The sequence below is a fragment of the Ananas comosus genome, linkage group 4 (assembly GCF_001540865.1).
Source record: "Ananas comosus cultivar F153 linkage group 4, ASM154086v1, whole genome shotgun sequence".
NCBI lineage: Eukaryota > Viridiplantae > Streptophyta > Magnoliopsida > Poales > Bromeliaceae > Ananas > Ananas comosus.
The window spans coordinates 3,325,048-3,352,402 of record NC_033624.1 but is presented as its reverse complement, the minus strand read 5'-3'; the positions used below and the strand labels follow the sequence as shown (position 1 = coordinate 3,352,402).

The window sequence follows — 27,355 nt, the reverse complement described above, 5'->3', positions numbered from 1 at the left end:
CACGGACCGCCCCTCCTGACGGTTAGCGCCGCCATTTGTATGCCTTGTTGCTCGCTACCTGATATCGCCCAATCTTTCATTACACGTTATCGACCAACTTTTATTCGCCCTCCCGTCGTCGCACCCTCTAATCTCGCATTGCGCTGTCACTAGTATCTCCCCAACCCGGATCGTGTGTCCGTGAGCTGACGAACTGTTCCAATCTGTGGTTTGTTGAACCGGTCCGTTTTCGGCTTCCCCTGGCCATTTACTATCTATGGTTATTGTTTTTTTTGTTTTGTTCTTTTTTTTTTTTTTTTTTTTTTTTTTTTTTTTTTTTTTTTTTTTTTTTGTTTGTTTTTTTTTTTTTTTTTTTTTTTTTTTTTTTTGTTTTCGCACTTTCAAGGCGTCGGCGCGGGTCCCGTTTGCGGTCGAGCGGCAGCGAGGGGCGCGTGAGCCCGTGACGTCCTGTGTGACGGTTCAGACAACAACGCCCTGGACCTGGTCCACACGTCATAGAAAAGGCCATATAATTCATACTTAGAGGATTAAAATTAATTAAAATAAAATTGATCATGAAATTTAGAATAAATCTAAATATTTTATTGATAATTTAAGAATTGGTCTATGTTGCACCAGGTTCAGGAATATTTCTTCGACCCCCCCCCCCTCCTCGTGGTCCCCAGAAGCGTTACCCTTTTACACATCTATAACTTCCATTTCGCCCACATATATCTTATTATTAATAATAATAATTTCTTTTTTTTTTTTATCTTTCGCTTCGTTACTAGTTCGTTCGACAGTGAGAGCGGGAAGCGAAAACTCGAAAACAGGGGAGGGGGAGAGCGATGGCGAGCGCGGCGGCGGAGGGCGCGGCGGCGCCTCCTCCGGCGGCGGCGGAGGAGGTGGTCTCCGTGGAGCTCCCGGCCCCGCCGGGGTGGAAGAAGAAGGTTCGATCTCGATTCGACTCCTCTCGCGCTTCCGCGCTTCTCTTCCGCCCCCAATTCTCGTTCATCTCCTCGAATTTTTCCTAATTTTGATGTAATTTGGCTTAATTGAGCTCGGATCTTGCTTGGATTCGTCGTTCGCGAGGTTGTGGTCCCGTTAGCTAGGGTTTCTGAGCTCGTTTGCTTCGGCTTTGGTGGTTTCTGTGCTTAGTGTTATGGATTGTGCCAGTGTGGAGGTTCTTGATGTGATTTAGGGTTTCGTAATGGTGTTTAGTTTGGGGTTTGTGGAATTCGGTGATGGCCGTGGATGTTTAGCGTGTCTGGTGGTGGAATTTGTTAGGTGAGAATTGAGTTTCGTGCGTTTAGGGTTAGGTATGGGCCGTTTCCTTGTGTTAATATGCTAAGGAGTCAAAGTTAGAGACCTTAAGGAAATAAATTTGAGCTTCTGTGCTAACTATCGTGTACCATGTAACGGGTTTGTGGGCATGTTGGTGAATTCTTGGGCCTTTTCCAAGCATAAAGTGCCGAATATTTCTGTTTACAGCATGGTATATATATCATATAAAGCAGATTTTCCCTTATTAACATGATTTACAAGCGGTGATTACGTACCGTCCTGTTGCTGAAAGGACTGAGATTTATTGAATAGTTAATCTTTTACTATTTAAATGAGTTTGTTGATTTTCTTTGATTTACATGGAAAATAAAATCCTTTGATGGAGTTTTTATTTCAATGTACTTGCAAGAAGGTTAGAGTTTCCACGCTTTACCACTTATCAGCAAAGTTTATCTAGCTTATGACAGTTAGAATATGATATCAATCCACTCTTATCTTCCTAGAAAGTCTTAGAAAAAACTAGTATTCGTGAATCAGAATCAGCAAAACCCAAATTTTTGACTTCTGAAAGAAGCACTCAAAGTTTTGAGAGACTGTAAAATTCCCTAGACTGGCAAGAGATCAATAATTATGGAATGTGATGTATACGGGAAAAGTAGGAAGGTGTGCAGGCAGAGAATTACAAGTTACATGCATCCAGAGCACATTTTGTCTAAGTTCAGTTGCTCATATTTGTATACCTACTTTACTTCATAAGTAAACTTTTCTTTTTTAATCACAACTTGGTCTTGCTGTTATTTGGTGGTGAGTTGTAAGGTTTTTAATGTGGAAAATGCGCATAATACAAAAATAGAAATTGTACAAAAACATAGTATTTATTACTAATTGAAAGTTCTTATATTAGATATTATATTAGCACATCATTTGGCGGAGCATTGAACCTTCCCTCCTTAAAAATAAAATAAAATAAAATAGAATTCAATAAGCGGACAATGTGTCAACAAGGTCTGGCTAACTTGATCAGGTTGAGCTACAAAAACGAGATGTTTATTCCTATTGCTAATGTTGCCGCTTGTTACAATGGATTTGCTTTTATGTAAGTTTCGTGGCTTGCATGGACCAAAGACGGAAAAGGGGTGGGATGGGCATCTTCATGGTGAGATAGTAGAGGAGATAGATTGTGGTGGCACGTGTTGTTGGTTCAGGTGACTTCAAAGGCGGCAGTGATGTAGTGAGACAAAGTAGGAGAAATGATGGTAAAAAGTTAATCTGCACATATCTCCTCAGAGAAGAAAATTTTATTTTGAGATAGCTCAGCACTTTTGACTTGTGTTGGTAGGTGGTGTTCTCTTGACTAAATATATATTGTTGAAACCCAAAGCTAATTTTAATATGGTTGAATCCCTCGAAAGTGTAACAAAAGATGACAAAACATGAAATTGTTGTTTAATAATTGAATCACTTTGTTCATTGTCTGTTCGGTGATCATAAGGAACAATTTAATGTACAATCATGTTATATTAACGACCACAGAATAAACCCTTCACTGATAAAGTTATCCGATTTGTCTATCGCAATTTTATGACATTATTTCTTAATCTTGCTGACCTGTGGTACCAAGTTTATTTGAATATCTGTAAGACCGGCATGATGTAAAATTTTATTTCAATAACAAGTAGGTTTGATTATGTGGTCGTATGAACAATAAGCAGCATATTCATGTGGACTTGTCAACATGCTACAGCAGATTTGCTTAATTGTGTGTTGCTTAATTGCAACATAGTTGTTATGGATACAAATAGGGAAGAACACCACTGTGCACATTGTGTATGCTTGTAGACTATTGAAAACTCTCTAGACCTTGCTATCTTATAGCCTTAGCCATGAGAGGTCTTGACCTAATTTTGCTTGTTAGGTGATTAAAGTAATTCATGGTTTTATTTAGTTCTCTTGAATCTAGCATAAGAATTGTTCATGTTTAAGAATGATTTACAAACTAAATAAGTAAATACAGTCGACAAGTTTTCTCAAGCTATGTAAAAATGAAATTAAAATGTTGATTTTTTGTGAACTTCTTTGTTTATTTGTAACACATCTGAATATCATGTGTAAATCAAGAATTTGATGTTGCAGTCTTTGTCTAGATCCATTTGTATTTTGATTTTTGATTATGTAAACTCTGATCCTCTGGTGCTGCCCTTAAATCTTTTGTAAGTAGTTTGTTCTGATAAGATTGAGGAATCATCTTACCAAATTCATTATGAAATTTATCATTTTTTAGTACTGGCGGCACATTATTATCCATGGTTATGTGATTATTCTATATTTATTTTGTCTATAGCTGCTTTATAGTCAGATTCCAATGTGATGTGAACATTTTATACATATATGTTGTTAAAACTTTTTCTGAGTTAATGATATGTCCTGTTCCTTATTCATTCTGCCAGATCATCTTATTCATCCGTGAGATTGGTGGCTGTTTTGAAGAAGTCAAATAGAGTATCTATTTCAACTTTATATTAATTCTGGCACTTCCCGACCTTGCAACCAAGCTTACCTTCACTGTTCTGAATAGGGTGGAACATTGGTGACCACTTGAAATATCAATAGGAGTTGTTGAATATCTGGAAATTTTATTTGTCAAACAATAAGTAAATTGAGTGTTTTTTTTTTTCCTTTTTTGTATTAAGATTACTGAGAAGGTTTTAGTGGTTTGAATTTATCTAGTAACCATGTTTCTCTAGCTTTTATGAATATCATGCACCTTTCGCATTTGTTTTTGTGCTTAATTTCTTATTATATGCTGTCATGGAGGGTAGACACGAATATTTTTTTTTTAAAAGTGCTTCTCAAGCTGATATATTTGTTCTCTAGATTCTTAACTGAATCAATTTAGTTTGTGTGGTCCGTCAGGCCTACTACGCAATCTGGTTGTTCCAAGAACAGGATTCGACTCTAGAATCTATTTTGTATGACCAAACACCAAGATATGGGGTACTGAATTATGTGCTTGAGGTTTTAAAGGAAACATCAGGTCTATATATTGAAGGGTTTTAAATGTTTGTACCACACATTAATAGTTTCTATAATCAACATATTTGATTAAACAAATAAATAATATTAATATAACTCAGGCTTTCTGATGTTTGTTAAACTTACCTGGTTGGAACGTAGTCTCCTCTAGCCACGTGATGTGAGAACACGAGGGAAAGGAATTTTTGGTCTACTTGTAATTTTCATTTAAGTTTGAGCTTTCTTGCCAACTTTTTAGATTCCATATTCTCTTGCTCTTATGTCTTTGACAACTACCGAGTCCAAACATGTTGTTAACTATAAGGATGTTCTTACAGAATTGCTATGGGAAGGAATTGATGATCCTTCATTTGAAGCTATACTATAAATCAATCATCATCCCCACCTTAAAATGGCATAAATTTTAAATGAAGAAAACCGTGCAACTAATCAAATAATGAGGATTATAAGGGAAGGATGCGTTCAGTTCTCTGTAGTATGTCTTACTATAAGGATTAAGAAGTTCCTTAAGTTCTGCTGAAAAGAGAGCGGAAAGGGGGCAATATCTCTACAACCTTTGTGTAGAAAATGACTGCAGCTTTAGAATGCGACATTTTGAGCGTCTAGAAGTAGTAGGAGAGCGATTATCTACATTTCTATACTCGAGAATGCCTGCAACTCTGGTATATGACATCAATCTAGCAGCTATCTTTAATTTGGAGCTTATCCAATGTACCAAGGGTAGTTTATGTAAAATTATTATTTTTTCTTAAAACAGATGTAGAGGCCAAAATTATTTTTTTCCTCAAAACAGATGTAGAGACCAAAAATAGCAAGCCATATCAGGTGTAGATAATTTCTAGATAATGTATTCAACCAAGTATTTAGAAAAATCTAAATTTCAATAATACCATATATTTAGGGAGTTGAGATTAACTATAATCATAATGTAAACATTTGTTCAAATCTTTTCTTTTCAGTTATTTTGAATTTTTTGTGAAAAATACCGATTTGAAGCAGATCAAGGCAAACCCTGGAAAGTAATCTTTTGGCTAGGGACCTAACCAAAATGTTATTGTGGTTTCCAAATCCTGTTTTTGAAAATCAGGAGAATTTTCATCCAACATCGATAACCGAAACATGAAACCACCAATAAGAAAAGTTCAAACTAGCATTGTTTAAGCCCGAGCTGAAATGTAACATTAAGTTGATATTCTAAATTCAAGATTGTAATTCTGGTTGATATGGTTGGCACAACGCGAATGTGCCTACGGTGCTATGTGCTGATGCACGCCAACATTTAAAAGGGCCAACATTTAAAAGGGCCTTCATAGATGATTCATGCCAAATGTGTCAAGTGTCGCCATGTGCTGTGCCGTGACAAAATTCATGTTGATGGCCAATCAGCATGTGGTATGAACTATTTAGTATATTGTTGTACATTATATAGCAGCCTTTGAAACATGCACAGACGTGCTTAATACTTTATTGGCTGTTTAGTCTGAGAACAAATAGCATCGTGAGAAATGCTTATCTGCCGTTGTTACCTCCGGCATCTTTAATGTTTGTTACGACATATTTAGTATCTCATGCTATATTAGGATACTATGTATTGCGACATATTTAGAGTAGGATTATATGATATGAGATGCCTAGTTATATTGTTTCTATATTAGGCATTGTTACTATATTAGACTCATCTCTTGTACTATATAACATCATCAATAGAACCCATGAGGGTATGCGCTTCTTTCAATGTTGACATCCATTTTCAAATGGAATGCAGTTTTACTAAAGCCGCTATAGTGATTATTTTTGCTTTAAATTCTGCCCAGTAAATATTGTAGAGTAAATGATAACTTACATGTGCACGGCCTTTTACAGCTTATCTTATTCGTGTACATTTTATAATACTTCAATTTTCTTCTGTTATGAATAATTTTCTTATTAAATCCATGCTAGAAATGCTTTTAAGGATATTTTGATATTATATTTATGTTCTTGGAGAATATTTTTCATGTTTCAGTTACAAGTTGTCTCTTTAGTTGATTTAATGGTAGCATTCACTTTTTATACTTCATGCATAGAGACCCTGAATGTACTGGTATTTCCTTTTCTGTGTAGGTAGTTGGGCCAACATGAGAACAAGCTGAGAAAAAAGGAAATTATTATATTTTTTCATCATCATTTTTAACACTGTTAATGACGATAAAATTCTTTTCTATGGTATTCTAATGTCATAATTCTCTGTGAAAAGGTCATATCTTTCCTTCTTTGGTGTACATCATGAAAAATGTTACCGTCAGTTTATTAGGTTATCTTGCTTACGTTGTTCAGATTCTTATATTACTACAATGATATTAATGCCATTTTGTTGTTTATAGTTCATTCCCAAGAAGGGTGGAACACCAAAAAGGAATGAGATAGTTTTCATCACACCAACTGGTGAAGAGATTAAGAACAAGAAACAATTGGATCAGTACTTGCGTGCGCACCCTGGTGCCCCACCTTCATCTGAATTTGACTGGGGGACTGGTAAAATCTCTCTCTCCCTCTCTCTTGCATCCTCTCTAGAAGGGTCCTAGGAAATAGCACAGGCCAATCAGATATGATATGTTAGATAAGTTAGATCAATGGTTCACAAATTTGGGGTAATTACAAATTTAATCCCTGAAGTTTGATCTGTATTTGCCTTTTCCATTAGAATTTCATTATAATAACATAATCCCTGAAGTTTGTAATGAGTAGATATTGAGTTTTGTAGGTATCCTATCTGAAAAGGTGCTGCATAAGCAGCATAGCCGGGCTTTCCTTAGTTAAACATACTTTTAGGAAAAGTATTAAACATGGGAGTCAAAATTTAGAAACTAAATTGTTTTGATTGGCACTCTGCGGTTGAAACTGAATTTGGATCAATCTTCAGACACTAAATTTGTAATAATTCCAAATTTTATACGTGAAAAGGGTGGCGAAAAAGAACTTTAATGTGTTTGTTTTTATCCATTGTGGTAATACTTGGTTGGCCAATGACCCATCATATATGGTATGCTGTATGCAGTTTCAGATCTCTCTCTCTCTCTCTAAATGGCTTTTAAAACAGGTGATACACCAAGGCGCTCGGCAAGAATTAGTGAGAAAGTAAAGGCGACAGAGACCCCAGAACCTGAGAAACCTAAGAAAAGAGAGAGGAAATCAAGCTCCAAAAAAGAAACAAAAGAGAAAAAAGATGACGAAGATGGAACCAATGAAACTGTAGGAGCTGAGGAAGAAGCCTCTGCTGCAAAAGCCGAAGCATCTGCCGATGTGGAAAGGAAAGCAGCTGAAATTGCCAACAAAGAAAGAGCTGTTAATGAAACTGCTATCAAGCATGATTTAGTGGATATGAATAAGGAGAATGCAGAAAATAAAACTGAGAGTGCTGACAAGGATGGAGAATCCAAAGAAACCAGCAAGGTCGATCCTGCTGAATCTGTTCCATATACAGGTATTAGAGCATAACTGCAAGTATCTCCTTTTTTTCTTGCCTCATACATGATTACTTTACAAACTTTGTTAGCTGAATAATTGTCCAGAATAGTAAATGTTGACCAAAATAGTAAAAAGAAACTGTTAATTAGATATATTATTCAAAAATTGCTAGAATTTTGTAAGTTAATATTTTCAGAGAATTATTCATTATATTTCAGATTATTACTGTACAAATGGAAGGAAATACAATGATTACATGAGAAGTTTCATTTGTATATATGTTATGTTATATACATGTCTGTATTAACTGATCTAATACTGATATCTTTCCTGAATTTACTGCATTTTTACTGAATATCAAAATTTCCAACCTTCTTGAATTTATCTTTAATGCCAAACTGGTGATGATCTTATAGAAAGGGGGAAGAGGGAAGATAACAAACTAGTTGATTTAGAAGCGCTTCCTCCAGTAGCTGAACCCAAAGGAGATGTTTCTTCTGAGAACATGAAAGATGGAGAGCTTTTCTCTGAAAATGGCACAAACTGTGATGATGGGCAGTGTCAGCCAAAGGTAACCCCTCCTGACTCTTAAAGCTTAAATTTTAAGTTATTAGCATTTTATGTAATTTAAGCTTTTAATTCTGGAGTTAGCTGATAGTTGTCCTATATATAATTCGGTATCATAGTGTTTTAAATGTCTCTGTATGTTAGTGATCGGTATCATAGTGTTTCAAATGTTTCTGTGTGATAGTGGTGCGGCTACCTTTGCCTGAATTGGCATATAAGTAGGGCAAATTGTTGTCAGTCAACCAAAATTAACATGTAACTCTGAATTATTGTTACCATATTTTAGTATTTGCTTGTAATATCAAGCAATTACTTGTTACCAGGCTTATAATATTGCTCTTTCTAGTATATCTCATTCTTTTTTCTTATTCTAGAAGCATTTAATTTTAAATTCTGGAAAAAATGTATTTACTATGGTATGGCTAGTATTTTGGATTGGAGGTGGTACTAAATATGAGAGTACCTACACATTCTCTTTTCCTGGACGAGAACAAATGTGACCTATGGGCATTGCTCCACCTTTAAGGCTATAAAGCATTTTAAAAATAGTTTCGGAATTTTATTTATTTAATTTGAATCCCTCAACTTAGGTGTTGTTTAATTTGAGAAAATTATGTTCAGGTTTCATCTGTCTTTGCAACTTCTATTAAATTTGATGTGATTTGATGGATTGTCATATAATTTTTTGTTTCTTGTTTTTGGTAGATGCGATTAAATTATAATGGAATTTGGAGCAAGTTTTCTTAAAACAATAGCATGTTAGATTAGGGAGTTTAAATGAGAAATCAACTTAATATTGTATAGGTTTGCCATTTGTGGTTCTTCTTAATAGTTCTTTCTAGATCTGAGATGCACTGTACAGTAAACAGAAGAAGGGGTCTGCTTATATTCATATTCTATACAATATAAGGGTGAAAACGGATCGGACTGTGGTTAAACCATAATCATATACATACTTCTTTTGATATGGATAGGGATGCTATTAACCACATCCAGATTCAATGACGGATAAGGAAAACATAAACCCATATTCGACAAAGCTCGTATTCAGGAGCCTGATCGGATTGATATCATGATTATCATCTGACATATTTTCACCCCTAAAATGAGGACATATGGACAGTGCATATCTGTTTCCTATACATCTGTTTCATTATTTACAGGAACTTTTATGAGGTTGATTCTGCAAAAGTTGTTGCACCTTGTTGTAAATCTGAAGTTGCATGGAGTTTATATGAAACCAGTGAGTTTGATAGCAATCAAATCCATTTATTTCTGGTACTTTCTGGGTTCTAAATATTATCAGAGTATAAATGTAGCGGCAATAGCAGCAGTACTAAAGCTCATGAAAGCTACTATTTGGTGCTTTTCCATTATTCCTTTTCCTATGAAAATTGATTTGGCTATTAAGATAATTTAGTCGTCATTATAACATATTATAAAATTACATGATAAAGATAAGGTATCTATCATTGCTTCACCTTTTTTTTAAGAACCTTTTTTTATGTTTCCTTTACTTATTTCATGTAAATTCATAAATTAGGAATTAAATGACACTACTGTAGCTATATATTTTTTATAGAAGTGTGCAATCGAATATGAGAAAGTTCTGATGTTGTTGAAATCTGAAACATTTAGAAAGTCTCTTTATTAACTGTCATAAGCTTAAAGAACCTATGAATATCGTTCTGTACAATCTAATATATTATTTTTAATATAAGTTTTTCTTTGATACCTAAATTCCGAAAACATACAATTTTCTGAATGTTGTGAATCGCTCCTGGAGTTGATTTTAATTTTGATTTTAGGACTCGATAAGTTTCGAATTTCGACTTAAATATTTGGATGAAGAGTGTGTAGCTTGTATTTTGTGTAGGTTGATTCCTACCCGAATAGATGTAGGGGCAATTGAGCAAGCAACCTTATAAAGTTTTATGTAGAAATCACCATGGGGATTTGGTTAGTAGTTTCGATTACCCTGTGCAGCATTAATAGTTCCTGAACCTGCTAAGGAGGTTTGGGCTTGGACCTTGACTTTAAGCCCAGATCAATCTATGGGCCTTCCCTGTGGTAACCCAAATTAAGGCTTTATTTGGGCCTCCTTTAGTGATCATCCTTTTAGACCTGTTTTTAAGTAAATGTAGATGAGAGTCATTTTAGAGTGGAGAGATGGAAAGGTAATTTTGTATGAAATTTCAGTTTTTAATTTGGGGGGGGGGTGTACATGATTAAAGTGCAATATTATATATATGTTAAAAAGGAAGGGGTGGGGGTGGGGTAGGTGGTTGAGGGAGGAGGAGTTACAGTGTTGAAGTAAAAATTGCAGAGGCAAATCCCAACTTTGGGAGTGAGTTTACAATATCCAAGAACATACGTCAAAAGGCAGATGAATATTCTAGGGCACCGGCGACGGAATTGGGGAGGAAGAACCTCCGGGGGGCGGCGGCTGCAGACTCTGCACGGAGACGGGGAGCTTCATCCCGAGAAAGCAGTAGTTCCCGACGCTGCAGATAAAGTATCTCATGCCTCCTTCGTCGAGATGAAGCTCCGCCGGTCCGACGAGGAAAGCTCTAAAGGGCTTCTCGGCCGTGCAATGCTCGAACTCGCTCTGTGAGACCTCGACTACATCGTAAAGTCCCATCTCGAATCTGAACACTGAAATCTCACGAACAAAATAGGTTAATACAATAATTTTAGAAGTCGAGAGTAACACTTTTGCAGAAGCTTTACCTTTATTAGATGATAATACTAATCTATAGCATTAGGGGCTAAATAATACCTAGAGTATCCCCGACCTCGAACGATATGTTGTGGGCCCAGTTACCGTACAAGTCGGCGGCGAGGGGGATCGACCAGATGGAGCCGCCGACGATGTGATTGTGGGCGAGGGAGGGTCGGATGAGGAGGAAGATGGTGACGAGAAAAGCAGTTTGGATCGTGTGCACGCTGGTGACGGCCATTGTCATCCGTCCGTGCGACGCTTCTTGTTGCACTCGCAGAAGATGGAGGAAATGGGGGGAGGGAAACAAAACGGTTTCTTTTTCGTTCCAAAGAACGTAACTGCCTTCTTAAGATTTTTTTAAAAAAATTTTATTATTTGTGAAATGATTTTGTCAAAATTATATTTAAAAATTTAATCTTTTAAAGACAGTGTATGGTTAGAAATGCGGTGAATCATTCACCGTCTTTCACTTATTTCTTTCTATAATACTAAGAAACATATAAATATTTCAACAAATTACATATAATCTTAATAACCTGAAAATTCTGATAATTTATTTACACAATTCTAACAATAAAAAAGATCCTAATAATATATTCATATAATCCTAACAATAAAAAAAAAATTAATAATCTATCCATATAATTCTAACAATCAAACAAAAATTTTAATATTCTACACATAATACTAACAATCTCACTTTTTTTTCATTTTTCACATAATCTACGTATTTTCCGTATAATTTACAAACAATTTTAACCACCTCATTTTTTTGGTGAATGATTCACCCCCCTTTAAAAGACCTTGGTGAATGATTATCGCGTTTCGAGAGTTAATTTGCCAAATACAAATTTGATAGAATTATTTAAAAGACCTTGGTGAATGATTATCGCGTTTCGAGAGTTGATTTGCCAAATACAAACTTTGATAGAATTATTTCGTAAATTATAAAATTTTATATGGTTATTTTTGTAAAAAAATTTGCTTCTTTATGCATTGGATTTTTCTGATGCTCACGGAAGAGAAGCGAAATCAAATCACCTGGACCTGCCCTGCACTTTTGTGTTCCCTAGCTTTCTCCGTACATTTTTAAATTGTTTCAATTCCAGTTCCTGGAAAATACACACCGAATTTTGAATTTTAGTGCACGGTTTTAAACAATTTGAGTTGGTAAATAAGATTAATTACACTCAATAGAAAGATTCGTTGTAAATTCGAATAGAATGTCTTAAATTACCAATTATATTATTGAGACTCTTTAACTTTATATAGGACCCTGCCAACTCATTCCTGTTAAAATTTTGGTTAATCTAAAATTGCTCATTACTTATAAAAATGAAGAGTGCATTACATGACATGATAGTATGACTCATCGAGTTGTACATAATATGAATAGAAAAGAGAGTACTTATAAAAGAGTAATGCTCTACCCAGTTACGTTAATTTGCAAATCAATAAATTCCCAAAAAATGAATAGATCCCCACTATATCATTATCCATTCCCTAAACAAGAGTAAAGCACAAATACTCTGTAAGTAAACGGAACCACTTCCACATAATTTTCAACAATAAAACATCGGAATCAACAATTTATTTCATTAAATATGACCTATGCTATCCATATCTGAATCAACTATCGACTTCGTTGAATACAATCTAAATTATTTAGATTTTTGTAGAAGTCAAATTTTCACATTTCTAAAATATAATCCATCTAGCGATCCAATTAATGTCAAATCTATCTTCCATACTAGCCATTAAAAACTGTTAATTTTTAAACCACCTAAAGATGATTTAAAAAAAAAACTCTGAAACTTAGAACCTAAAAAGTATAAATATCCTATATTAATACCACATGAAGATCAAGCAAATGATTTTAATAGCGCCGATTATTGATTTGGATGCCCTATTGGTAGAAACGACGTCGAGAAAGTAAACAAAGTGGTAGTTTTAAAAGTATTAATACATCTCAACCAGCAAAAATAACTTAGAAAGAAAATTTCCAAGCTTTCTTACCAACAAAAGAAAAGCTTCTTCTACGGTAATTTAAATCTCAAACTCAAGAGCAATATTATAGTCAACTTGTTATCCACCATTGAAACGTTAAAATATGCCGCAAAAAAAAAAACCAAATTATAACAACCAAACTGAAAAAGGAAGTCTTCCATGTACCCAATAAATTACTGTGTTGATTGAATTCCTCACCTAGAAGGCATCGTGGCCGCGCGCCTCATTGCTGCGCGCACCGCACACTCTGGGCCGCGCCATACGCATCATCGTCCTCCTCGTAGGCCTCCTGAGCCTGGGCCTGCTTCCTCCGCATCTCCTCCTCGATGTCCACATCATGCAGCGTAGTCTCCTCGCACTCGTCCACCTCCATGTCCGTTAGAGCGGACGTGGACCGCGGCGGGAGCACGGGCTCGAGTGCTTTGACCTGCTCTTGGGTCAGCGCCTCGGGGAAGTCCACTGTGAAGTGGATGTAGAGCTTTCCCTTCATGAACGGCCTACCGTGTATCGGCATGCCTTCGTCGTTTATCGCCTTGAATTGATCTGAAAATAATTAGAACAATATGTTATATGGCTCAGAGGGATGGTTTCGACGAATTGATAAGACTTTCATTAAAAAGAGAGAGAGAGAGAGAGAGGTTTTATGGTTTTAGAAGGAATACCGGGCTTGACGACTTCACCGGGGTTTGATTTGATGAGTAGCTGCCTGTTGTCCAAATGAGTCAAAACGAACTGGAAACCACAAAGAGCCTCAGCGAGGGATAAAGTGTGCTCAACAAAGAGATCGTCGCCCTTCCTCTTGAACTTGGGGTGGTCCTTCTGTTGGACGACGAACACGATGTCTCCTGTGATTGTATCAGGCTGCCAATATCCACAAATATGAGTTATTCGGTCGTGATTCGCGAGGACTTCAAGTAAGAAGTAGAATGAGCTTTTTGCGAATATAATGCTCAATAAAAACACAACCACAGTCACTTTCTGAGGTTCCTTTAAAATCCTACCATCCTGTGTTTGCGAACTCGAGTGCAGGATCGTTTAAGCAATCATGGTCAGCATAGACACATTCGTGTATTTTGAGGGGTACAGATGCAAAAAGTCAATAAGAAAAGCATACCGCCTCGTCTGCCTCCCCAGGGAAGGTAATCTTCTGGCTGTTCTGCATTCCCTTCTCGACCACAACCTTGAGGACCTTCTTCTCCTGAACGACCTTCTCGCCCTTGCACTGCGGGCATCGATCTTTCTCACTTATGGTCTCCCCAGTGCCCTTGCACTCGTTGCACGGGTGCTGCATCTGTTGAATCATGCCCATCCCCAGCTGGCGGATAGTGACCTTCATACCAGAACCTCGGCAGCCGGCGCATTTCATGGAAGCCCCAGATTTCGTGCCCTTACTGCCATTTCAATAGGGAGAAGTTAGATAAAACAAAATGCTCGTACATGAATAAATGCATAGTACCTACATATATCAAAATTATCAAATTTCATACTTATCCCTACAAAATCTAAATTTCCATTGCTCTCCTTCAAAATACTTAATTTATATTTCATTCCTCTGCTCACAATTATGCCTTTTTTCAAATAAAAGAAAAAAAAAATCTGACAGAAAGCCAACTTCTCCCCATGAGATGAATAACTCCCCAATTTAAGATAAGTCATAGGTTTAGTATCATTATTATTTTAAAAAAAAAAACATACTTTTGAGGGACATATAATTGAAAATGGAGATACTAAAGGAATATGTATGTAAATAGATGATTTGTCGAGGAATATATGTAAAATTCCCAAATAGAAACAGCCATCCAATACGAAAGGAGGAACAACTAACCCCTTGCATTTGGAGCAAATGACATTTCGTGAAAGAGAGAGCTTCTTTGATGTCCCATTGTAAAGGTCCTCCAGAGAAACTTTAAGGGGATGGACTACATCTTCTCCCCTCCTCTGCCTTCGCCCCCTGCTGCTACTACTAGCTGATATCCAAAAATAGTAATGGAAGTCAGGAAAACATCACAAATTACATAGAATTTCTCTCCTATGATATGGCACGAGTATAATGCTTACCTCCAAAGGAGCTTCCACCGAAAAATGATTGGAAAATATCGAATGGGTCATGCGTGCCTCCTCCAGCACCCATTCCTTCCTTTAAGGCATCCTCACCATATTGATCGTAGATCTCACGCTTCTCAGGATCACTTAGAACCTCATAAGCCTGGGCTAACTCCTTGAACTGCAAAAGATAAAGGTACAATCTTAATGGCCACCACAAAATGCGAACTTGACTACGCGCATAGTTAGAGGAGCAAAATCTCCATTATATCGATCATGAAAAAGTACAGGAAAGTAATAGCAGTATGCCAATGGAGTCTAGTTGATAGTTAACGAAAACTTATGTCAAATTGCATTAGTGCCCAATTAAGTATGTATTTGATTTTAGCTGGTCTCAATTGACACAGTTTTGTATTCTGGATCCAAAATACAGTCTAGGTTGAATCTACCTAATTTAAGAATAATTACTGGGGTGAAGTTTGGTCCATGTTTTTTATGTTTATGTTGGTTTTCTCTGTATTTATCTGTGCCACTCCATACAAGATGGCAAATTCATTTCCTTTTCTTCCCTTCTCTTTAATTTTCTTGTTCTCTCTCATTTTCCTTTTTCCTTCTTTTCCCATCACCAGCTATATCTTAAATGTAGAATAAACAAGTCCACAAGCGTTATGGTTCACGAACTAAATAGAACTTAAAAGTTACAACACAATTACGCTATGTACAGTTATATGAAATTGAAAGATTCGAAATTACGAGAAGAAAACCTCGAAGAATCACACGCAATGGAATAATTCAATGATTGCTAATTATTACATCAATATTGTAAGCAAATAGTTGAATAAGAACATCATAGGAGCGCATATCACTACCAGAAATGTTCAAAGCTCCCATTTTGCAAAACATCCAGATCAATCTTGGATCGAATATTCAGAACAAATCAGCATGTGGAAATTAAACCAAAACCGCCATAATTAATCAAACTTTAGCAATCAGATCGACTCAACCACAACTCGCGGATCTACGGAGTTTAGATCACACAAGCGAACCCTAAGAATGATCCTAAACATCAAATCAAAGGGCGATTGCTTCATACACACGAAGATCCAAAGAGAGAGACGTACCTTCTCGGGGTCCCCGCCCTTGTCGGGGTGGTTCTTGATCGCGGCCTTGCGGTAGGCCTTCTTGAGATCGTCCTGCGACGCGCTCTTGGGGACGCCGAGGATCTCGTAGTACTTGGAGTTGTCGCCCCGCTTCGGCGCCCTCCCGAACATCTTCTTCGCCGCGGCGGCGCCCCGGAAACCCTAGCCGAATCCCTCGAGACGACGATCGCGAAAACGGTGGTGGGAGACGAGATCAGTGCCCTAATTTCGCCTCCGATCGCTCGATCGAGAGGTCGAGGAGACGGGTGGGTGTGGGGGGCGGAGGGAGAACCGAGTGGGAAACCTAGCGCAGAGATCGGAGTCGGAGGAGAAGAGATATGAAGACGAGGTTAGGGAGAGATTTTAGAGAGAGGAAGGTGGACCTGAGTGTATACACCACGCAAAAAAAAAAAAAAAAAATTATGTATTGGATTATATATATATATATATATATATATATATATATATATAGAGTGCGGCTAGGATGCTTATGGAAAGCACGGAGGGCTCCGTTCTTCACTTTGTTTTCGATGTTGGACTTTCGAATCGACGATCGCTCCGTTAGACTTGATCTAGAGTATTTGAAATATCTAGAAAATAAATTTAGTGATTTTTCGATATCATTTGCCTAGTGATCGAAGTGGGCTCAAAATCAACGGCTGAAAATAAAAATCTTACAAAATACGATGACATAACATTAAAATTTTAGATAAAGTTATGATCTTGTTTATATGGTATAAAGAATTTTCTATCAAATTTCATGTGATTTGGATATTTCTGTACCGTTAAACTTGCAATCGACTCACACGGCCATTAAAATTATTGATTTTGAGCTCCTTCGATCACTAGCAAATGATCATCAAAAAATCACAAAATTTATTTTCTAGGTACTTCAAATACTCTAGATCAACTCTAACGAAGCCGATCATCGATTCGAAATCGAACATCGAAATATAACTTGGAAGCACGGAGGGCTCTATGCTTCCATAAGCATAACAGCTCACTATATATATATATATATATATATATATATATATATATATATAAGAGAGAGAAGAGAGTTGAGCTAGAATACTTATAAAGTATTAATGTGAGTGGTGCTTTTGAATTTTTAGTCATTGGATGGAGAGAATGTGGGTTGAGATGATGGTAGTAGGTGGTGGTAGGTGGTAGTAGGTGGAATAGTGTTTGATCCAAGGGCTATTAGTAATCAAGGAGTAAATCCAATGGCTAAAAACCTAATAGCATCATAGGGGTAATACTTGTAAAAGTATTCTAACTCAATTATTTTATATATATATATATATATATATATATATATATATATATATACTTAACGCGCATATGCAATACGCAGTCACAATTATTTTAAATTTCTATAAATTTATACACTTTATTTATTCAAAAATTTATAATAAATATTTAAATTTTATTAAAAAAACAAATTTATTTATTTTATTATACTTTATTAAAAAATATCTGTCATATTAGTCCCATCATATTATTATTTAGCCCATTTGACTTATTGAGTCGATTGATGGGCCTCTGTGGGCTTTGATATACTCTCCAAAATGGGCCCAATTTGGGCCTGGCCTTTGAGACCGAGAGAGTTTTGGAGATGTTTGGCTTAGGGTGTTTGATTCATCGAAAAAAAAAACGTGAAAAAATATTTCAAGTAAAAAAATTTTTATGAATTTTTTTTTCGGCTTTTCATTCGTTTAGTTATTTGTTTTTTTAAAAAATACTAGTATTTTTGAAAATTTGTTTTCTAAATTTTATGACAAATTGATGTCTCTGCTTTTCATTTTTTTGAAAATCAAAAATACTAATTTTTCATAAAATTTAGAATAAGATTTTTCAAAAGAAATTAGTCGTTGAAACCAAACCCTAGTTAGTAAATTCACGAATTATTCGCGAGTTATTCGCGAATTATTGAAAATCCGAATTAAACGGTCCGTTTACGAATTTTTTCGAAAGATTCGCGAATTATTGCCGAATTATTAAAAAAATATGAATAAAAAACTTATAATTTTATTTTTAAATATAAATTATTTTATATTTTATATCTTATATTTTATATTCTATATCGAATCCGTTTTTTAAGCCGAATTTTTCAACGAATTTAAAAATTAAAAAACGAATTTTATACGTATTATATTCGTACCGAATTTCTGCCGAATCCGAATTAACTAACTACGAAGCAAATTGATGTGATATTGAAAAATAGGTGCTTCAAATGATCAGAGCCCGCGAAGTCCCTGTCTCGTACTTTTCTGGTTACTGCGACTAATCAAAGCTCTTGATTAGTTGATCGCTGTATTATATTTATACAAGAAAGTCTTTCTTGTGACACATCATATTGAATTTATGCGAAATCAGTTCAACTCAACCATTTGAGATCGTAAATGATCTAACATAATAATTTTCTACTCAAATGACGTTTTTTTAGTTGAATATCGTTATTCTTATATAAAACAGGTGTCGTAGTAATGATTTTAAAAAAAAATCTCTTACCCTCTAGTAAGGGGGTGTTTTGCCTAGTTATTTAAAAGTGATTCTAAGCTCAAAATCACTTTTGAGCTCAGTAAAGCGTTTGGGAATGACATTCTGAAAATCTGATTCTACTTTTTAGAATCAAAAAACTGATTTTGAAGTCTCCAGAATCAGAAACAGAAAAAAGCTGCTTCTCCAAAGCTGATTCTGATTTTGAACTCAAACTTCTAAATTTTATTTTTATTTTAGATTCAAAGTATAAATTTAACATTAAATTTAAATTTTGAAACTTTAAATTCATATTTGAATTTTTAAATCACAACTTTTCAAATTTAAAATTTAAAATTTAGATCTTGAATTTTAAAATTTCAAATCTCAAATTTTAAATTTTAAAAATCAAAAATTATATTTTAATATTTTAAGATAAAATTTAAATTTTGGTATTTTCAGATTTTAAAACTTACATTTAAAATTTTAATTTTAGTTCTAAATTTCAAATAAAAAATTTAAATTTGAATTTTAAAATTTGATTTTGAATTTAAATTTTAAATTTTTAAATTTTAAATTTTAAATTCAATTTTCAAATTTAAAATTTAAAATTTAAATTTTAATTTGAAAATTCAAAATTTTAATTTAATTTTAATTTTCAATTTCAAAATTTTAAATTTTAAATTTTAGATTTTAATTTTAATTTTAATTTTCAAAATTCAAATTTTAAATTTTAAGTTTTAAATTTTAAATTTGAAATTTTAATTTTAATTTTTAATTTAAAATTTTAAAATTTTAAAATTTGAAATTTTAAATTTGAAATTTGAAATTTGAAATTTGAAATTTAGATTTAAAAATTCAAGTTTTAAATTTAAAATTTTGAAATTTCAAATTTATTTTTGTACAAGTTTGAAATTAAAAAATTATACTTTTAATTCAAATTTAAATTTTTAATTAAAATTTAAAATTTAAAATATTTTAAAAATAAAATTTAGTAAAAATATTAATATATCCAAAATCTAAATTTTTTTGCCAAATAGCTTTATAAAATCACTTTAGAAGAATTATTTTTTTTCTAAATTTAACTAAACGCTCTACAGCTTTTCACTAAAATTAATTCTCCAAACTAAAATTATTTTTACAGAAATCACTTCTCAAGAAGCTAGGCCAAACAGGGCCTAACTCCTGTTGTTGAGTGTGGGACCCACGAACCAAGGGCTGTGATCATTAAATTGATAATAATTAGGAGTGTGTACAGCATCCCAAATGCTATTTAAGTGGGAAAGCAGCATCACCAACCCTTAATAAAGGGAGTGTGGTGGGGTCAGTTGGTCAAGTTGGTCATCTTTCCTCTCAACTTTGTCCTTTATTATTAACATGTAACAAAGTATATAAGAGTATAGGGAGAAAAAAAAAAAAAAAAGATTTGGGAAAAAGCCAAGTCAAAAAGCAAGAGAAAAGGGCCCAAAAATAAAAATATTGTTATCTGGTATAAAGAAAAGCTGCTTTTTGGACCATGAGTGATGAGATTGAGCACCATAGAATAGGAAAAGAGACAAAACAAACATCAAAACTATATTTTAGTTTTTTTTTAAAAAAGAAAAAAAAAAAGAACAAGACATAATGATGTGACAATACTCTTTTACATATAAAAATATGTAGACAAAATATATAAAACTCAGTAAGCACTATTTTTTTTTTTTTATTTTTAGGTAAACCCTAAACCCTAATAGTGTATAAAACCTACCTCAAGTATTGCACATTTTAATTTAACTCTCTAATTTTTAAAAACTTTAATTTGTTTGATCTGAAGTCTGAACCAGTTAATGGCTCTTTAGCTTTAATATTTAAATATGTTATTTATCTTTACAAATTTAATTAATATTATTTTATAAAATTTATTAAAGTAAATAATTTACTTAAATTTTGCATTAAAAAAACCACCAAATGATTTAAAGTCACGTATTAAAATCGAAAGTTTGGAAGGAAGTGATCGAATCAAAATAGTCTATAAATTAGATAAATTTTATTCATATTTATTTATTTTTTTATGATATACATTCAATGAAAATTGCAAAAGTCAAAATGTAAGATAAAAAAAAAAAAAAAAAAAAAAGGTAAAATATAAAAAGGGGCAAAAGGAAAAGTAAGAACCCTCCTAGCCTCAAGTGCAGCAAAAAGAAAAATTCTCCCACTTTTATTTTACTCTTCCCAACTCCATAATACTTTCCACCTATATTATTTCACAAACTACATAATTTCATAGGTAAACTTGAATATGGCTCTCTTACGGTTTAGCGCATTTTTATTTTATCATCCGATAATTTAAAAAATTATATTTAACTACTCTTTGATTTTATTTTTGTATCACTGAACAAACATGCCGTCACATCAGATCACAAAGTAATTTTTTTAGAAAAACCTATAGAATGACACACTGTTTTACGTTAAGTTCTTTAGTAAAATTAAAAATAAAATCGCAGGATAGTTAAGTATAACTTTCTGAATTACAGAATGATGAAGTAAAAACATGCTAAATCATATGATAATTTAGTACAATTTTTTAAACCACAGAGTGGTAAAATGAAATGCGCTAAACTACAGTCTACAGTGAGGTTAATTGAAGGTTACCTTATTTTTATATGTATTAAAGCACAACCCACAATAAAGAAGATTGACAAGTACCCTTCACTTAACTATAAACATCACCTTATGTATTGATAGCTTGCCTTCATCTTATACATAGGATGTTCATTCCCACACCTACTGCTTTTCCTAAGAGCTTTTACCCTTTTTGGCTCTCTCTCTCTCTCTCTCTCTCTAAAAACTCACTTATCTCACATAATAACAACACTCATCAGGGATTTCCTTACTCTCCAAACAGAACCACCTTTTTTAGATCTGAAAGAGAAGAAAATTCATCGCAGCTGATCGAACATAAGGGGCAGAGATGAATAGGCTTGTGCCAGTTCCTCACCTCAGAAAACCTGCAAGGAAATTAAAAAAAAAAAAAGAAGTTAACATAAATAAATGATCCTTCATTAGAAATGCATTGACAAAACCATTCTAGGTTTAAAGAACACAAGTAATAGAAATAGTAATAAACAAGCATAATCTACTAAAGGGAGCAGCTAAGTGGCTATGTTAGCAAGAGGAGAGAAGAGAAGAGGTTATGTGCTGAACTTACTGTAAGGTAATATACAATTTACAAGTACTTAAAAGGGCAGAAACAAAGAGGGTAAGAAGCTACAAAACCAACAAAAGTTATGTTATGATAGGAGGAAACCAGCTTTGTTTGGATAGTAACATGTGAGCTGTAATCATATAAAATTTGAAGGTATAGCTGTTCTCTATCAGAAACCTGGGGTTACAGCCTTACATGACACTATAGGAGAACTGTTCTTGCTGTATTTTCATCTAGACAGTGACGACATTGCGAATTTAAGTTTTACGATGGTTAAAAAGAGGCGAATGAATAAGGTGTTTGAGAATGACTATTAGCGTACAAATATAGATAAGAGTGAAAGAAAGATTGATCAACCAACCCTCAGTAAACACTTCTTTCTATTACACATTCTCCATTAGAAAACTGGTGTAAAAAGTAAATTCATTATTTCTTATCTTCTTAATTCTCCCTCTCTTTTTCTTTTTATTCACTTGAATCTCTTTGATACCTCTTCAGAATCTTCTAGATTGATTTCTTTATAATATTGTGTGATTTCCTCCCTCATCTACTCAAAGAATTTATTGATTCAACCAACAGCTATGACTCATCCTATCTTCTGCTTTTTATAATTTCTGTTTGAAAACTTCTTTAATAATCTAATTCTCCTTTAAGTGAAATATTGCCACGTGGCGACACATTACATTTGTTGAAGATGGTCACCGGCAAAAAAAAAGTAACAAGAAAGCTTCAGGAATACGAATCTAAACCATGTACTACGAAGTTGGGTCAATATATCAACTTATAGAAAAGAGAGATTTCTCTGAGATTTTCCAACAAAACTCACATTATACAAAAAGAATGTTAATTATTGTATCCACTCTCTGATTGAGTTTCTAGAGAAGCTACAACAAGTCAATAGGTCTGATGCCTTCTTAGTGCTTTATTCCTCCTAAATATCAAATGAGAATAGCTCCAAATAGTTCGCGCCTCCATTGCTAGTGTACTAAGATCGATTAATTCATCAACAGACAAAAAATTAATGACGACACAGATCAATTCCCACTATCGGGAGCATCCATCATGGGCTATCTAAGTCTTTTCCCAATTAAGTTCATCCAATTCGCTAGAACAGGGCTTGAGAAGTCCAAAAATAAGATCTTTGGGAAGGTTTCTTCAGCAGTAAAAGATGAAACCCATTATTTCTTAAGTAATGTGAACTCCAAATAGAGATAATCAAAGAGGAAAATTTCCTCAATGAAACGTCAAATCAAATGATATAGACACTTTATACATACAAGATCGACAAGGTGCTAAGCCAACACTAAAGATCCCACATTTGTTATCTGTTTTAGTAACAATCCATGCATAGAATGCATAACCAACAAAAAAGAAATGGCGAATTGGTTTGCAGTTCATACCTCATTGATTCGTCTAGGCAAGATTACCCACCACAAAATCTACAACCAAAAGTAGCCGAGAGAGGGGCGAACTAATCCCGGAAGATGACGGAATCGGCAATCGCAAGAAGAGGGTCGAGGCAGTCGGGCGAGAACTTCCGCGCGAACATATACGAGTAGGTCGAATTCGACCTCCTGAGCTCGTGAATGAGATCGCCGGAGATCTCCCAGGGGCGGTAGGTATGGGGGTGGCCGCCGACGCTGTCGGTCCAATTCACTCTAGTGAGAGTATAACGCGTGCACCCCTGGGGGTCCTGCATGTCGAGCAAGGTGGGGAAGTAGTGCTCCTCGGGGTAGCAGGAGTCCTTCATGGAGCGCAGGCAGGGGAGGCGGAACTTCTTCCAGAGGCGGCGGTCGCGGACGACGAGCACGGCGTGGCGGCGGGCGAGGACGAAGAACTGGGAGCCGACGCGGAAGCGGTGGAAGGGGACCTCGGGGAGCATGACGGCGTCGCCGCGGGCGACGTAGCGGTCCCAGAGGCCGGGCTCGCCGGAGAGGATCTCGATGAAGCTGCGGTGGTGGCGGCGGCGGCCGGCGGCGGCGGGGGGGTCGGAGAGGAGGGCGCGGTAGAGGGAGGGGAAGGGGCGGAGGGGGACGCAGTGCTGGGACACGAGGGCGAAGAAGGCGTTGGCGGGGTCGTCGAGGAGCGCGGCTGCGAGGAGGCGGCGCGCGGCGGAGATGAGGGTCGGGGAGGCGCGCTGGGTGGCCTTGGCCGGGATGAAGCGGCGGCGGAACGAGGGCGTGGGGGCGAGGAGGAGCCGGGACGAGGGGTCGGCGTGGACGTACACGTTGAAGAGGCGCTCGTGGCCCCTGAAGAAGCGCTCCCACAGCGGGGCGAACGACAGGTCCGAGTTCGTCAGGAAGAGGAAGGCCACCTTCGGCTGCGCCGCCGGCCGCCGCCGGAGGGAGGCGGCGACGGCGCCGCCGTCTCCGCCGCCGGAGCCGGCGTCGGCGGCGAGGGTGGCGCGGCGGAAGAGGGCGAGGTCGTCGATCTCGTCGGGGTCGGGGATCGCGGGAAGCGGTCTTGGGGGTGAGTATGCGGGGGCGAGGAGGAAAGGATGGGGAGGAGAGCAACAGGAGGAGGAGAGCACAAATGGCGACGAGTACGTCGAGAGCATCGTCTCCTACTCGCTTCCTCCTCAGTCCTCTTCCTCGGTGTCGGATCGGATCGATCTCCTCGCGAGATTTCCACGCCAAAACCTCCCCTCCCCTCCCCCCCCCACCCAACCCGGAGCTAGGGTTTTGCGGCGGAATCGGAGCGGCAATCGACGGGGAATCGGGGAATGGGGATATGGGTTTCGCTCGTCTTCGATCGGCGCTCTCGTTTTCGATCGAAAGGTAGGGTTTTGACGCGGATTTGGTGGGGATTTTGGGAGCGGAGAGGGAGGAGGAGAGAGGGAGGTGGGAGTGAAGAGAGGATTTAGGGTGTTTGCTCGTCCCTTTCGACATTTTTATTTCTTTTTTTAAAAGAAATATTTTATTTATTTTCATTAACCTTTTGCTTCGCAATACTTTTGGATCCGGCCCGTTGGATGTGTGATGGACGGTTGTGAGCTTGAGGAATTTGGTGTGAAATTCTGTTTTGTCGGGGGAAATGGCGATGCGGAGTCAACCGACCGTTGATCTTTTGGACGGTGGGGATTGGCTTATCTGCTCCAGGAGAAATCTTTCGGTGCGCCTAGTCCACCACGTCACTGTGGACCGCTCTGCCCCAAATCAGAGTAGAGAGGGTTTAACAAGTGGAACATAATCCTAATCTCCTAATAAAAATCCAGTAATTTTATTTCAACAAATTCAATTAATATGATTGGATTTTTCCATTTGCTAAATATTTTATTTTTTAAATATTAAATAAAAATTTAGAATATAATTTAAATCTTATTTTTTAATTTGGCAACCAGATTAACAATATATGAGAAGTTAAATCACGAGTTTATTGTTGTTTTGCAATGAGTGACTCATCAACTCTACTCAGAATTTAATTTCAAAATTTATTTTTACTAAATTGAATAATAAAGATAAATAGATGGTCTACATATGACGTGGCAGATATATGGTGCACAAGTTTCTATGATGAAGTTATAAAGAGCTATTTAACTTTTTCATGCAATATGACAATGCTACTTACTAATTTGCCATACTAAAATATCAGTAATTTCATATTCAATTTGACCTAGGATTTGTTAGCTTTAGGGCAAAGTACATAAAAAAGTATTATATTTATTTTTATAAATATAATATATCTACTAGATTTATTAAAATAGCTCTTAACTCAGGGCATGTTTTGTTGGGTTTACCTTGCCAGGATTAATACATTTGATTTATTCAATCTGCAATTTAATTGGTAATATAACACTACAAACTGTGTAAGATTACTTCGAAAATATTACCGAATGGGGGTCGGTATTTTATATTATTGATGGCAGATTATCTTATATATTATGTAAAATTACAAGTTTACTCCTCCAGTCCCAAATTTTTTTAATACGTCATTTCTAAAATTTTAATTTAAAATTTTGAATCATAAAATTTTAAATTATTTTTTTTTTTAGATAGATAACACGCTACCCGCTTCGTTTATTTCATTTAGAAATAACTTAGCTGGAAATGTGAATCACTAAGATTCGAACTTGGGACCTCGGGTACCAACCACAAATCCCTTTGTCACTTGCTCTACGGACGATCGGTTTTATAAATTTAAATTTATAAATTTTATATTTATATTTTAAATTAAAATATTAAAAAATATATTTTTGTTTAGATTTAAAACTTAAAATTTAAATTTAAATCTAAATTCAAATTTTAAATTATTTTAAATAACATTTAGTAAAAAAATTATTATTTGTAAACCTAAAAAATATTACTTGAAATAAAAAATAGTCAAGATTACTGAATTTTATAAAATAAACTAAAAATAATAATTCTATGTACACTGTAATCCAGCATTATATTATAATGCGAACTAAGCGCACCCTATATAAGAAGTTATAAGAATTGATATAATTGGAAAAAAATTTGATTTAATAGTTTACTATATAGGATTTTTAGCAAATTAAGTTGTAGCGGTCAAATTGAAGTAAACAAAAATATTATTAAATTACAAGAAAGCTAATAAGAAATGGTAAATTTGTGTGATTTTGCATAATTAGATTCTTTAATGCGTGATGACGCGTCCATTAGATCAGAGAGCTAATTGGCTGAGGATGTGGACACGTGGAGAAAATCCAACCGTTGAGAGGAGCATCAAAAGTGGCCGTACACTGGGCGCGATGAGGGCGCGGTTGCGTCCGCCTCGTGTTCCGGAGACAATTTTAATGAGAAAGAAAAGAAACTTCAAAATTAAAAAAAATAGAATTTTAAAACAAATTAGAAGATCTCACTACTAGAATACTATTACTAGCACCAAACTATTGGTACCAGCCCAAAATGCTTAAGCCCCTGTTTAGACCCTGACGTCCTCGTCGGGTCCAAATCAGATCACAGACAGGCAGACCAGGACCATTACCAGGCGATGTGAAATTCTAGAGGTGGCTCCTACCGGTTCAAGAGGTAGCTCCCACCAAACCAACTATTACTAGCACCAAGCTATTGGTACCGGCCCAAAATGCTTAAGCCCCTGTTTAGACCCTGACGTCCTCGTCGAGTACAAACCAGATCACAGACAGACAGATCAGGACCATTACCGGGCGATGTGAGATTAAGCCCAGTTAGTACTATTAGCGTGTAGGTCTCATATAAACTGATCGAAATCAGTATCTTATCCGATGTGGGACTATTGGGACATTACATTTATTATACTTTTATGAGTATAGCGTCATTCGTGCTGATAGGTTATTTTCGATAATAGCGCTTTCGAATTAATGATCCATATTATTAAATATAATTTAGAACATTTGAAATTTCTAAAAAATAAATTTTATAACTTTTTGAAATTATAGTCAAATCCATCAAGCAATGATAAAATGAACAATTAAAATCGAATGATTTTCTAAAAATAGAAGATCTCAATTTATTATCGGAGTTATCGATC

General features: G+C 35.6%; 5 protein-coding genes across 8 annotated transcripts in view; 2 read left to right on the top strand and 3 right to left on the bottom strand.

Annotated features, from left to right (window-relative positions):
* On the top strand, nucleotides 742-9,739 carry LOC109709051 (methyl-CpG-binding domain-containing protein 10-like). 4 transcript variants are annotated; one of them, XM_020231120.1, is made up of 5 exons: nucleotides 742-929; nucleotides 6,660-6,810; nucleotides 7,376-7,759; nucleotides 8,160-8,314; nucleotides 9,016-9,072. In XM_020231120.1, exons 1-5 carry the CDS (start codon nucleotides 828-830, stop codon nucleotides 9,055-9,057), a joined length of 834 nt encoding a protein of 277 aa, XP_020086709.1. In that variant the 5' UTR covers nucleotides 742-827; the 3' UTR covers nucleotides 9,058-9,072. The 4 variants fall into 4 exon arrangements, with proteins under 4 accessions (XP_020086709.1, XP_020086711.1, XP_020086712.1 ...); XM_020231122.1 differs by lacking the exon at nucleotides 9,016-9,072 and adding an exon at nucleotides 9,474-9,739 and having other exon boundaries at nucleotides 743-929; XM_020231123.1 differs by lacking the exon at nucleotides 9,016-9,072 and adding an exon at nucleotides 9,285-9,450 and having other exon boundaries at nucleotides 743-929.
* Nucleotides 10,483-12,172, bottom strand: LOC109709052 (umecyanin-like). The gene is made up of 2 exons (XM_020231124.1): nucleotides 11,090-12,172; nucleotides 10,483-10,965 (listed from the first exon to the last, which is right to left on the bottom strand). Exons 1-2 carry the CDS (start codon nucleotides 11,274-11,276, stop codon nucleotides 10,706-10,708), a joined length of 447 nt encoding a protein of 148 aa, XP_020086713.1. The 5' UTR covers nucleotides 11,277-12,172; the 3' UTR covers nucleotides 10,483-10,705.
* Nucleotides 12,966-16,567, bottom strand: LOC109709418 (dnaJ protein homolog 2-like). Its single transcript, XM_020231658.1, has 6 exons — nucleotides 16,204-16,567; nucleotides 15,098-15,263; nucleotides 14,865-15,006; nucleotides 14,154-14,430; nucleotides 13,702-13,900; nucleotides 12,966-13,582 (listed from the first exon to the last, which is right to left on the bottom strand). The coding sequence occupies exons 1-6, from the start codon at nucleotides 16,351-16,353 to the stop codon at nucleotides 13,263-13,265; spliced, it is 1,254 nt and encodes a 417-aa protein (XP_020087247.1). The 5' UTR covers nucleotides 16,354-16,567; the 3' UTR covers nucleotides 12,966-13,262.
* LOC109708930 lies at nucleotides 21,319-24,525 on the bottom strand. Its single transcript, XM_020230877.1, has 2 exons — nucleotides 23,287-24,525; nucleotides 21,319-21,689 (listed from the first exon to the last, which is right to left on the bottom strand). Exon 1 carries the CDS (start codon nucleotides 24,441-24,443, stop codon nucleotides 23,358-23,360), a length of 1,086 nt encoding a protein of 361 aa, XP_020086466.1. The 5' UTR covers nucleotides 24,444-24,525; the 3' UTR covers nucleotides 21,319-21,689; nucleotides 23,287-23,357.
* Nucleotides 23,989-27,355, top strand: part of LOC109708929 (ubiquitin carboxyl-terminal hydrolase 25) — a gene marked incomplete in the record, with an annotated part of 32,898 nt that continues 29,531 nt past the window's right edge. Inside the window, 1 exon segment of the mRNA XM_020230876.1 lies at nucleotides 23,989-23,993.